The 14,408-nt window shown below is 47.3% G+C and overlaps 1 protein-coding gene across 3 annotated transcripts in view; it reads right to left on the reverse strand.

Annotated features, from left to right (window-relative positions):
- CPNE7 (copine 7) overlaps positions 1–14,408 on the reverse strand; it is a 182,749-nt gene that overhangs the window by 110,643 nt on the left and 57,698 nt on the right. For all 3 annotated transcript variants that reach the window (XM_077451008.1, XM_077451007.1, XM_077451011.1), the window contains one exon: positions 11,607–11,789. In XM_077451008.1, the coding sequence (XP_077307134.1) occupies positions 11,607–11,789 (183 nt within the window). The remainder of the gene's footprint in view (positions 1–11,606; positions 11,790–14,408) is intronic.

Raw genomic sequence — 14,408 nt, forward strand, 5'->3', positions numbered from 1 at the left:
AAAGGCACCCCGCACAAAGATCCACTCTCTAGCCTTCTTATGAAGGGGTCGATTGCGAATACATATAACAGGGGGCTCAGAGGACATCCCTGGCGCACACCAGAGCCAACCTCAAAAGGCCGTCCAACCCAACCATTAACCAGTGGGAAGCTCTCAGCCCCTTTATATAATGTCTTCAGCCAATCTATAAACCTCCCCTGCAGGCCGTATCTACCAAGTAGCAAATACAGGTACTCGTGATTGACTCTATCAAAAGCCTTCGCCTGATCCAATGCCAGCAAGTACTTTCTCCATCCAGCAGCCCTGCATCGCTCCAAAGCCTCCCGGACAGCTAAAACCGCTGAAAAGGTACTTCTACCTTGGACCGAGCAGTGCTGATGACTGGACAACAAATCGCCTGCCACTGACGACAAGCGCCAAAAAAGAATCTTCGCCAAGATCTTTCTATCAACATTGAGAAGACTGATGGGGCGCCAGTTCTCAATCATTGAGGGGTCTTTACCTTTTGACAGAAGAATCACAGCTGATTGCCTCATGGAGGGAGGGAGCGAACCCTCTTCTAGACAGCTGTTATAAACCTCCGCTAAAAAGGGAGCCAGAATGGACTTAAAACACTTGTAGAACTCAGCTGTCAACCCATCTGGCCCAGGCGATTTTTTGGTAGCCAGCTTCTCTATAGCATGAACTACCTCATACACTGAAATTGGTTCTGTCAAATCCATCAAAGGCAATGTACCATTTCCCAATCCTGGAGTAGAATCCAGAAAGCTTTCCATCTTGTCCCGACAAAGGTCCTTTCTTCCTAGAAGGTCTGCATAATATAATCTGAAGATCTCCAGGATCCCTGATCTGGACTTCACCAGGGAACCCGTACTATCCCTCAGGCCTATGACCGTCTTAACTGCTATGCCTTGCTTACAGTTCTGGTAAGGATCAGGTGAGTGATATTTTCCATAATCCCTCTCCAGAACCAAGGAGGCATGCCGGTCGTATTGACACTTTCTAAGAAGAAACTTCACCTCAGAGATCTCCCCTAGATCTCCTCTATACGAGACAAGACGATCAAGCTTCCTCCGCAAATGCTGGTAGGCAATGTACATACCAAGCTGCTTCTTCTTACTTATGGCCTTGAAAAGTCCAATCGCCCTTTGTTTCACAAGCTCCCACCACTCTGACTTAGTGCTGCAAAAGTCCAGAATAGAAACCTGTGCCTGGAAAAAATCCTCAAAGGATTGTCTTACCTCTACGTCTTCCAGGAGAGCCGAATTCAGTTTCCAGGTACCCCTTCCCCTGGGTGGAGTGTCCGAGGCATTCAGAGTCACAGACAGCATACAGTGGTCAGAGAACTCCACCGCCCTCAACTCAGGAGCCGAGAAAGCAGAGTTCTCCTTTAAAAAAAACCTATCTATCCTACTCTGACTATTCCCTCTCTGAAATGTGAATCCCGTGCTGCCAGGGCAGTGCTTAATATGCACATCTACCAGGCCTGCTTGTCTCACCATATCTCTAAGAAAAACGCTATCGTACGCCAGCCTGTCTATGGAGCCTCTCCTGTCTTCAGGCCTAATTATGGTGTTAAAATCACCTCCAAAGACAACCTGCTGGGACGTAAAAAGGAAGGGCTTGATCTCTGTGAGGAGGCATTTCCTGCCCCATCTTGACTGCGGTCCATAGATATTAATCAGGCGCAAGTCCTGCCCCCTAACAGAGACGTCCAAGACCATGCATCTCCCAATCTCTACCTCAATTACCCGCCGGCACGTTACCATATCGGTTTTAAAAAGGACCGCAACTCCGCTGCAGGGCTCTGCCGCAAGAGACCAAAAGGAGGGACCGCATCTCCACTCCCTTTTTGCTAGATGGACATCGGCCAAAGTATTGAGCCAGGTCTCTTGCAAAAATAAAATCTCGGCATCAAACTCGCTGAGCAAAAATAAGGCAATATCACGAGCTCTTGCAGATTTCATGCTGGCGACATTAATGGTCGCCACCTTTATCGGAGTGGGAACTGCCATCAGGATGATTGGGGTAGTCGTTTCTTAACCTTTACCACACTCTCATCACCAGAAACAGCTCTCTTCAAACTATGTGACTCCCCCTCATCCATGGATGATAAAGAAAAAGATAAATCAGACATCCCATCACCTGACAAAACTGAAAAAGGGTTACCAGGAGGAACCCCTCCTGGGTCCGACTCTGAGGAAGAAATTACCACCTTATTTGTCTTCCTCTTCTTCTTTTTCTTCCTCCTAAACGTCTCCCACCCCTCATCATCCGAATCCCCCTCAACAGAGGGCGAGACATGGGATATGGACACCCTTCCATCAGCCCCACCCCCATCCAGCACCCCCACACCCCCCTGACCACGTTTGCGCTGCCGAGGGACAGGGACTGGAGGCTGAGAAGGAAGATCCGCTAAACCTGCCCCCCCAGCAGCCTCCGCTAGTCTGGAGGACCTACGTACAGCAGGAATAGGGACAACCACATGGGGGACAGACTTAGGGACCACATCACTAGAGGGGACAGAATCTGAAGCAACAGATGGAACTGACACAGGAGGGACAGACTCAGGGACCACATTACCAGGGGAAACAGAACCTGAAACAGATGGAACAGACACAGGAGGGACAGACTCAGGGACAACATTACCAGGGGAAACAGAACCTGAAACAGATGGAACAGACACAGGAGGGACAACAACAGTTACAGCGGCCTGATCCTCCTTATCCAGCCTCTGCAGCTCAGCCTCCAATCCTGGCAGGTTATGTAAAGCCTCTGGACACTTACTGTAAGGATGGCCAAGCTGTTGGCACAGATTGCACCGAATTTGGGTACAATCCCTTGCCAAATGGTCCAGACCCTGGCATAGCGAACACTTTTTACGCGTGCAGGTAGAGGCAAAATGGCCCTTTTCACCACATTTATTGCAGACTTTGGGCTGTCCCTGGTAAAATATAGTCAGCCGATCTCTTCCCAGGAAAGCTGAGCAGGGCAGATGTTGGACTACATTGCCCAGCACCCCCAGTTTTAGTGACACCGTCCAGGCCCCTGTCCATATCCCATGTTCATCCAGGACCTTCCGCAGTGGAGTGAGGACCTCACCATATCGGCGTAGCCATACTATCAAATCAGCCTCTGGTATTGATTCGTTACGCACCAGGATGGTCACCGATTTTATCAGAGGCTGCCTGGAAATCACCTTTGGCACCAAACCACTCCACTGCGAAAGGCCCTGGCACCTCCTATGTCGCTCCCAAAATAAATCCAACCCCTCAGGTTTTACAAAAGACAAATCAAATTCATAACTTCCCACTGGGCAAATTAAAGCAAAAATATCCACAGCTTTAAACCCCATTTCCAAAATCAACTCTGCCACCCTCCCCCTCACTGGTGGGGTCCCCTCCCCCTCCCACTTGAACTGAACCACATTCCTCCTCCTATACCCACCACCAATCCCACCACCAAACCCCCCTATATTGTGACCACCAATATTTACAGCATTCCCCCCACCCTCCTTGGTGCGACTCCCCACAACAGACGCATAACTCCCCATATTCCTCCCAGCAGAAGAGACGTTTGTGTGTTTTGAGCCTTCTGGCACATTTCCAGCAGATATAGATTGTACAGATTTGGTCTGTACAATCGACGAGTCTTTCTTCTGCTGAGCAGAAAGAGAAATGTCATTTTTATCTTGGTCAGCAATATTAACCCCTCCACCTCCACCCACCACATTCACTGCCTTATCAATATTATTACTGTCATTATTTCCTGGCACATTCATAGTTCCTGCCGTGTCCTCAGTCACTGCTGTCCCCGTACACACGTCACCTCCAGGCCGACTCTTCTCCTCCATCAGGACAGGACCATCAGCTGAGCCGGGTGAATGTTGTCCTAATACAGCAACAGGTGAATCACTGCAGGAGACTTCCATGGCTGTCTCCACTTCACATGCTGCACTGTGCTGAACCCCTCCCCCACCTGCATCAATCAGCCCAGGTGAAGGAGAAACAGTCTCTCTGGAGCTGGCAGCCATCTTGCTTGTGGAACTACAAGTCTCAGCAGTATCAGCAAAATCCAGGCGTGGGGTGCATGATGGAGATCCATCCACATTGCTCTGGTGGGCTGATGACACCTCTGCTAGGGGCTCTCCCTCCATGTCTGCAGAGGGTTTCTCTGTAGCAGGCAGCTGTTTGCAGATTGCCTTCCCTCTCTGTTCCTCAGCTGGGACATCATCCACTACAGCAGGTGGGGCAGACATGTTGGATGGAGGCAATACAGCGCACTGGGATCCCTCCACCAGTGCTGGCTCTGCCGGTCTGCAATCCCTCTGCTCATCCTCAGGGACCTCCGATGGCTCACCAACAGACCTGTCTGCCCTCAGGGGTGACTCCATCTGCTGGATGAACTGTAGGGTGCCATGTTGAATCTCAACCCCCTGGCTGGTTGCCGCTGGCGATTCCCCAGCCTGACATGGGGGGAGAGGTGCAGAGACAGATGAAGCCGGGTTGTCTGTTACCTGCTGATCCACAGAACTCACCGCTGCCTGGCTGGAAAATCTCCTCTCATTTTTAAACTTTTCAGCAAAAGCTCCGCTTCTGTCCTTCAGTTTATTCAAAAATAAAGATTGTTTCTTTACTTTCTCCTCCATTTGCTGTAACTCTGGCTTCATGGCCAAACGGTTTTTACTCCAGGCCTGGAAATACTTGGTCTTGAAGTTCTTATGTTCAGCTTTTAAAGATTTAAGTTTTTCCTCAGCCCTTCCGATTGCCCGAAAACGGTCAACAATCTTCTGTCTGTAGGCATCCACGTTCTCAGCAGGGCCTGGACCCACAGACAGATCCTCCACCTCCTCCTCCTCACTAGGCCCCGTATCATCAGGGGAATCCATCCCAGGGCCTCCCCCAGGATCAGGCATTATTCCTGGGCTGAGCTAGCAGGCAAAGCCCAGGCTTGAAAAAAAGGTGTGGTTCTCAGAGAGCTCCTTGGGTGTGTCCTCCTCCTCCTTCCCACTGATCACCAATGTAAGGAACATTCTTCTCACTGATCACCAATGTAAGGAGCATTCTTCCCACTGATCACCAATGTAAGGAACATTCTTCTCACTGATCACCAATGTAAGGAACATTCTTCCCACTGATCACCAATGTAAGGAACATTCTTCCCACTGATCACCAATGTAAGGAACATTCTTCCCACTGATCACCAATGTAAGGAGCATTCTTCTCACTGATCACCAATGTAAGGAACATTCTTCTCACTGATCACCAATGTAAGGAACATTCTTCTCACTGATCACCAATGTAAGGAACATTCTTCTCACTGATCACCAATGTAAGGAACATTCTTCCCACTGATCACCAATGTAAGGAACATTCTTCCCACTGATCACCAATGTAAGGAACATTCTTCTCACTGATCACCAATGTAAGGAACATTCTTCCCACTGATCACCAATGTAAGGAACATTCTTCCCACTGATCACCAATGTAAGGAACATTCTTCTCACTGATCACCAATGTAAGGAACATTCTTCTCACTGATCACCAATGTAAGGAACATTCTTCTCACTGATCACCAATGTAAGGAGCATTCTTCCCACTGATCACCAATGTAAGGAACATTCTTCTCACTGATCACCAATGTAAGGAACATTCTTCTCACTGATCACCAATGTAAGGAACATTCTTCTCACTGATCACCAATGTAAGGAACATTCTTCCCACTGATCACCAATGTAAGGAACATTCTTCTCACTGATCACCAATGTAAGGAACATTCTTCTCACTGATCACCAATGTAAGGAGCATTCTTCCCACTGATCACCAATGTAAGGAACATTCTTCTCACTGATCACCAATGTAAGGAACATTCTTCCCACTGATCACCAATGTAAGGAACATTCTTCCCACTGATCACCAATGTAAGGAACATTCTTCCCACTGATCACCAATGTAAGGAGCATTCTTCTCACTGATCACCAATGTAAGGAACATTCTTCTCACTGATCACCAATGTAAGGAACATTCTTCTCACTGATCACCAATGTAAGGAACATTCTTCCCACTGATCACCAATGTAAGGAACATTCTTCCCACTGATCACCAATGTAAGGAACATTCTTCTCACTGATCACCAATGTAAGGAACATTCTTCTCACTGATCACCAATGTAAGGAACATTCTTCTCACTGATCACCAATGTAAGGAACATTCTTCTCACTGATCACCAATGTAAGGAACATTCTTCCCACTGATCACCAATGTAAGGAACATTCTTCCCACTGATCACCAATGTAAGGGACATTCTTCCCACTAACCATCCCACTAATGTACTGTGATATGTTGATATCCTCCTAGTTAGGCTGCTCCGTAATTTTAGTTTTTGGCTCCTGCTGTAGCCAGAAGGGTAGTGATTGTTTAATTCTCAAGGCTGCACTGACCGGGAGTTTGATTGCTTCCCCCTGCTTCTAGAAGAAGTTTCTAGAGTTAAGGGTGGGAGCATTTAAATGAGCGGCCTGAATATTGAGCAATGCCCAGCCAATCCCTGAGAGGTGTGCCCAGTTGGTGGTTTGGAGTCTCTCCCCCAAAGTGAGGGATCAGTGAGGTGTCAGAAGTGGGGCTGCCTGCCTCTGGAGCCCCAATAACTGGATGCTGAGCTACTTACAAGAGGCTGCACCTATGGAGGGATCTTGTTCCAGGATTTTGTGAGTAGAGCACCCTATTTGTTCTACAAGCTGCTTTATGGTCCCCAGTTGTGAACCTACAGACTGTTCTAGTTTAATCTGTCTGTTCCACAAGTTTCTCCATGGTCCCCAGTCATGAGCCTGAAGTCTGCTCCCGTATTGCTGCTTCTGATCCACTAAATATGTCCTATAAACTGTTCTGCTGCTGTTAATGGAACGGTCCTTTGACAAGTTGTGTCTCAGCATTTTGGAGTATCCGACACCACCCTAGATTCCTCCCCCCCCCCCCCTTCAGTTCATTTAAGCAACAAATACAAATCCCTAGACTGATCAATGAGCTGGAGTGAATGAATTGTTGCAGTGTGCCTGGCTGCCTCTGCACTATGGTGGGGTACGGTTACAAGTAATTATGGGCAAGGGTTTCCTGCGGCCAGAAGGTTTTTTTTAAAGGCTGAAGGTTTTTTACATTCTATGTCTCAGTGCAAAAAAACCTTCAGTAAGCAGAGAACAATGCCACCTCTTCACAACAAAAGGTATGTATACACGTTTTTTTTAAGGTGGCAGGGGGTGCGTCACGGGAGTGGGGTAAAAAGTAGGATAGGGGATGATGCCCAGCCTCGAGCTTCACTGTAAGTATACTATTCCAGCAACAAAAATGCACAAACATTGCAGCAGGGACAACAATGAGATTCCACCCAAAACACACCGACCAGCAGGGCGGCAGTCTGGAACCTTTTATGGTCGTCAACTTTATGAATGGGGGGCTTTGGTCGTGCAGTAATCTGGCCCACCATAAAGCACCGAGTACCATTTTTTTCACTAAAGCTTTTAAGCATTTGGAATTATTTGTACTCAATATTGTCCTTGAATCAAATCTTTCCCTCCATAGCTACAGCTTTGAGTATGTGGGCTCTAATCGGGAAGTGATGCATCAGTAAAGGTATTTGCACAATGGAGGAGCAGGTGAACTCAGTGCAGTCATTGTCAGAGAAGAGCCACGGCTTATGGACTGCAGAGATAATAAGAGACTGAGATTGACGTAAATGAGGAGAGCGGAAATAAGTGGATGGGAATAGGACTGCGGTTTAAAAAACACTCATATTCATAACAGCCGATGCACTCAAAAGATATCCGAGTGCTCAGAGGTGTGCCGGGGTATAACTGCTCGAAAAAAGTACATTGGCAACACAATACACTTTTGTCATTTCCAAGAAAGCTGAAAGCACTTGTGTTTATGGAACTTATTATACACTTATCCAAGGGATATTATGTGCTACAGCAAAGTAAATAGGCCTTTATGGACTTTTAATGTTTGCTGAGGGTTGAAGAGGTCTGTATAGGGAAAAGTATCTCGCTCCAGACTAAATGGCAATATCACCGAAAGAAGGCACCATTCCTAATGCCAGGGTATCCAAAGCCAAAACCTTTTTTTATATATGTATTGCTTTTCAGGGTCGTTTCCCTACATACCCTGTTCCCATCACTTTCTATACCAGAAACAATCATCAACAGAGCAAATAAAGAGGGTGACAGCATTAAAAACCTGAGATGGCTCGTTCACTTTTGTTTTGGTCTCTGAAGAGCGAGTCGTGTTCGGAGAGCATTTGACAGGCATTAGGGAGGCATTGCCTCAACACCAGCTTTAACCCTCTGAACCCCATTGCACACGGTCTTGGGGCACTCACAGATTTGCCCTCTTCACTTGAATGGGTTCCTCTCAGCTGGCACTACACCCACCTGCTGAAAGTGACAGAAGGTATAATTCCTTCTGTGGCCATGAAGCAAAGCATCATGGCTATGGCATGTGTAATCAAACCTTTTAGGGGTTCTAACCCTTTCCTACGCTATCTAGAACTACAAAAAAACTTCTGGATATAAGAGATGGTAAACAAGCAACAGGCTATGGTCAAAGACGATGGGCTACTGCAAGAGATGGCCAATTACTGGAGACATGGCATGGGAGTTGTTGGAGACTTCAGACATGGTATGGGAGTTGTTGGAGATTGGAGACATGGTATGAGAGTTGTTGGAGACTGCAGACATGGTATGGGAGTCATTGGAGGCTGCAGACATGGCATGGGATTTGTTAGAGACTGGAAACATGGTATGGGAGTTGTTGGCGATTGGAGACATGGTATGGGAGTTGTTGTAGACTGAAGACATGGTATGGGAGCTGTTGGATACTGTAGACACGTTATGGGAGTTGTTGGAGACTGGAAACATGGTATGGGATTTGTTGGAAACTGGAGACGTGGTATGGAAGTTGTTGGAGACTGGAAACATGGCATGGTATGGGATTTGTTTGAGACTATGGACATGGTATGGGAGTTGTTGGAGATTGGAGACATGGTATGGGAGTCGTTGGAGACTACAGACATGGTATGGGAGTCATTGGAGACTGCAGACATGGTATGGGATTTGTAAGAGACTAGAGACATGGTATGGGAGTCGTTGGAGACTGCAGACATGGTATGGGAGTTGTTGAAGACTACAGATATGGTATGGGAGTCGTTGGAGACTGCAGGCATGGTATGGGAGTTGTTGGAGACTGCAGGCATGGTATGGGAGTCGTTGGAGACTGCAGACATGGTATGGGAGTTGTTGAAGACTACAGACATGGTATGGGAGTTGTTGGAGACTGGAAACATGGCATGGTATGGGATTTGTTTGAGACTAGAGACATGGTATGGGAGTTGTTGGAGATTGGAGACATGGTATGGGAGTCGTTGGAGACTGCAGACATGGTATGGGATTTGTTAGAGACTGGAAACATGGTGTGGGAGTTGTTGGAGACTACAGACATGGTATGGGAGTCATTGGAGACTGCAGACATGGTATGGGATTTGTAAGAGACTGGAAACATGGTATGGGAGTTGTTGAAGACTACAGACATGGTATGGGAGTCGTTGAAGACTACAGACATGGTATGGGAGTTGTTGGAGACTACAGACATGGTGTGGGAGTTGTTGGAGACTGCAGACATGGTATGGGAGTTTTTGGAGACTACAGACATGGTATGGGAGTTGTTAGAGATTTGAGACATGGTATGGGCGTTGTTGGAGGCTGGAAACATGGCATGGTATGAGAATGCTAGAAGCCAATGCTATTATAGGGCAGTAGGGAAGCGTGGACCACCCCGAAGGCAGCAAAGAAAGTGCCAAAGGGTCACATGTGACCATAGGTTGGGGGCCAGGGTGCATGCCATCTTTATGACTTCAATTATTTAATGACCCAAAACTGCAAAGAAGACAAAGCAAATAAAAGCACAAAATATGCAAAAGGTCTGTTAAACCTCTAACAATATACGGTATACAGTTTACCCAGATCTGATTGCTTTGCCTCAACAAAACTGGAGTTAAACCTAGGGCCCCTTCAAAGTATACAGTTCTATTACGTTACCACAAACGTGTTAAAGTGTGGCATTCTGCATTACTTTAGGGCAATCCATTAATTAAGAAGAGGCTGTAAATGCATTACAATGGAAGAAAACAATATTCCTGCAGAATTGTTTTAATGCAGCGTAAGGCAACGCAAGCTAAGTGAAATGTGGTGCTCTGTCCTGCACTTGCTTTGCCACCTACTGTATCTGAGTCTTGGAGTGCCTCTCTAAACCTATAACACTGCACATTGCATCCACGTGTTACCACATAAGGTTAGCCTGGAACCTGCACTTCGTGGAAATAGTGAAGCATCTGGGCCCTTATACTATGAGAAAACAGTGTATAACCCAGAGGTACATGCGGTCACTATAGAGATCATTTGCTTCTGCAACTTAGAAGATTGTGGTTTGACTGGGGACCACATCCTGACCTCAGTACTCATACAACAAGGCTCATTTATAACCAACCAGAGCAACAAACATTAAGCTACTCTCTATCCCATAGTGAACAACAAGTTCCAACTGACAATTCAGTATAGCAGAAGGAAGAAACGGGAAAGTCTATGCAAGTTTGAAAGGAAGAGAATGTATTTGTTCATTCTAATCACGTATGAAGAGATGGACAAATTTTATTGCCCATTGTGCTGCCCTCAACACACATAATGTAGGCAGCTGGGGGTGACTGGAAGGAGTATGGAGGGTGGGCCAAGGGGCACTAGAGGGCAGTGCAGCAGGCTGCGAAATGTGGGGAACTGGGGACCATGTAGTGCACATGGGGGGAGTTGAAGGATCCAGCATAGGCAGAGTTTCAGCACAGAGCACCAACTACCACTCTGCAAACTGCCCTGAACTCTGGTGGTAGTATCCCGAACACTTAGTAACATTGGCCTCGGTGTTGCCACCATCAGCATGTGGATTAATGTCAAATCCAACACTTGGTAGCCGAAGGGGGTTCGATTTCTGGAGAATTTGGTATGACCAACGCTCTTGCTGTTGCTGTTAACCAGCTATTTATACCAAATTCACCCATGCTAACTAAAAAAAACTCTATAGCTACTGCATACAATACAGTAGGTGTTCCAATAGTTTGCTTTTACCGTAAACATAACATAAAGAAAGTGCAATACCCACATTTCATCACTCATCAAAGTGCAATTACATTGAGATTGAAATGCAATTACATTAAAATTAAAGTGAGATTGTGTGACTTAATTAGCATTATTTAAAATTCTTCTCTGAATTTCCTTTATAATAAAAAAGTGCCTTGTGCAAAATAACATCACTTCCTGTAACTCCGCCCTGACGTACGTTTCGTCATAATGATGTCTTCCGCCGAGCGCATACGGAAGTGGTTAGATACACCTGGATAGAAGTGTATGGTAAAAGCATGCTGTTATTTCACACCTCAGAACATCATAGGTGACACCAGACATTCCTTCCAAAACCCATAACCTGCTAAGAGTCGCAGAGAATTTAGCATCACTTCAAATATCCACTATATATGCATCATATCCATCATATCATGAATCATCCATGAGTTTTTACCTGTCCCAGAGTCATCTCCACACCACCCAGGAAGTCATCATCCCTTGATCCAATACTGCAATGTCCATGGATGTCGTACACCTCAAACCGCAGCTTCTGCACCTCCTCAAAATAATAATCCACAGTGAAGACCTTGGAGAAGACAGGATTCAGATTGCTTTTGATGACTTCTGTCCGGTCCACCTGTGACAGGGAAAAAACAGGTCAGTAGAGCAAGGATGGATATGTGTGCTGCCGCCTCAAAAAAATAAAATAAAAATGTAGGCTTTAGGAATCAAACAAGATATTTGAGCATAAATATATGTCCAATTTACTCCTATAGGTGCAAGCACCCTACCAATGCAATTTTCAAAACCTATTTCCCATGGCAATGGTACTCTGCTGTATTGCTTAATCACCTCTTCTCCGGACAATGAGGAAGCAACAGCCCATTGGTAGCATGAGGACAAGGCCTAGTCCCCCTCATGGCTGGGATAGCCACTGCGGTGGCTTATCTGTGTCTACCAGGTTGTGGTTGGCCCAGGGACTAGTAGAGCAATCACTTTTCTTCTTATCTCACTTTAGCCATAGCCATAGATTCAGGTAAAGGTTCCAGGGGATAGCTCTACCTTCTCCCAGAACAACTTGGCACAGTCCATAGGATTCCACATGGTTCCCCCAGTTCACTTAGAGCAGTGGTCATCAACCCTGTCCTCAGGGCCCACTAACAGGCCAGGTTTTATGTATTACCTTGGGGGGAGATGCAGACTAGAATACGGCAATCACTGAGAAGCAAATTATATCACCTGTCATGTGGTCAGATATTATTACACTCGGCCTCCGTCAGATTGCAACAGCCCATTCCTGCTGCCAGTAGACACGTGCGATTTGCATCGTAACGAATAGAATTTCGTACGAATTTGTTAGTATTCGTACATTCGGATCAATTCGAACATCCGAATAGCTGAAAGAACCAAAATATGAAAAATCCGAATGAGCAAAATAACGAACGTGCGAAAATACGAACTTATGAACGTACAAACTTGAAAATACGAAACAGTAAAAGAAAGAAAATTACAACTAAAACAAATGATTTACATTTCGTATTTTCAATCCTTTGTCTGTTCATAATTTCGTATGTTTGTATTTTCATTCATCTGTTCGTGATTTTGTTTGTTCGTGTTCTCAAATCGTTCTTTTGAATGGACAGTGTAAAGCCGCGTACACACGTAGCCCTCTGTCCGACGTACTTAGTCTGGCGGACTTACTGCCAGACTGTCCGTCGGACTTTCCGAACGGGCTACTTGCCCACACACGGCACTTTTTCAGCGAACTAATATGGCGTACTAAGTCCGCCGTACTATCCGCCCTACTTTTGAAATGAACGGACTCACCCACACACGCGGAGGAAAGTCTGCTCATTTCGAGCGCGTCTCCAGGTAGGCGGGGCCCGCAAAGGAGACGTCGCTGGCCCCGCCTCCTGGTATGGACTTAAAGGGGAACAGCAAACGTCGAAAAAAATCGGCGTGGGGGTCCCCCCAAAGTCCACAACAGACCCTTGTCCGAGCACGCTACCCGGCCGGCCAGGAAAGGAGGGGTGAGCGAGCGCCCCCCCTCCTGAGCCCTCAACATGGGGGGTGCCCCACCCCAAAGCACCTTGTCCCCATGTTGATGAGGACAAGGGCCTCTTCCCGACAACCCTGGCCGTTGGTTGTCGGGGTCTGCGGGCGGGGGGCTTATCGGAATCTGGGAGCCCCCTTTAATAAGGGGGCCCCCGGATACCGGCCCCCCACCCTATGTGAATGAGTATGGGGTACAATGTACCCCTACCCATTCACCTGTAAAATAAAGTACAAAAAAAAACACAACACACGAGATAAAATAATTTATTGCACAGCTCCGGGGGTCTTCCGTCTTCGGGGGTCTTCTCGCCGGACTCCTCCGCTATCTTCTTGTAGCTCTTTTACTAGCAGAGGAGCCCGGCATTCTTCTTCGTCGCCGCGGCCTCTTCTTCCGACTTCGGGGGTCTTGTCCCCCTCTTCGGTTCTTCTGCCGGGCCACCGCGCCTTCTTATAGCTCTTTTACAGGCGGTGGCCCGGTCTTCTGTCGCCGCCGCCGCCTTCCGTTCTTCTTCTTCTTCTTCTTCTTCTTCTTCTTCTTCTTCTCCTGGAGATGTTGACTCGACGTTCTCTCCGGCCGCAATGCCAGGGACGCGCTGCGCTGCGACTTATATAGGGACAAGGGGCGGTGTCACATGGGTTGATGTCACATGGGTTGGTGTCACATGGTGACCCCGCCCCTTACGATGTCACAGTCCCGGAGGATGCTGGGACTGTCGCCATGTGACATCAACCCACGTGACACCGCCCCTTGTCCCTATATAAGTCGCAGCGCAGCGCGTCCCTGGCATTGCGGCCGGAGAGAATGTCGAGTCAACATCTCCAGGAGAAGAAGAAGAAGAACGGAAGGCGGCGGCGACAGAAGACCGGGCCACCGCCTGTAAAAGAGATATAAGAAGGCGCGGTGACCCGGCAGAAGAACCGAAGAGGGGAACAAGACCCCCGAAGAGGCTGCGGCGACGAAGAAGAATGCCGGGCTCCTCCGCTAGTAAAAGAGCTACAAGAAGATAGCGGAGGAGTCCGGCGAGAAGACCCCCGAAGACGGAAGACCCCCAGAGCTGTGCAATAAATTATTTTATCTTGTGTGTTGTGTTTTTTTTGTACTTTATTTTACAGGTGAATGGGTAGGGGTACATTGTACCCCATACTCATTCACATAGGGTGGGGGGCCGGTATCCGGGGGCCCCCTTATTAAAGGGGGCTC

Source organism: Lithobates pipiens, unplaced genomic scaffold (genome assembly GCF_037356315.1).
Source record: "Lithobates pipiens isolate NorthernLeopardFrog02 unplaced genomic scaffold, aLitPip1_a1.2 Scaffold_10, whole genome shotgun sequence".
NCBI lineage: Eukaryota > Metazoa > Chordata > Amphibia > Anura > Ranidae > Lithobates > Lithobates pipiens.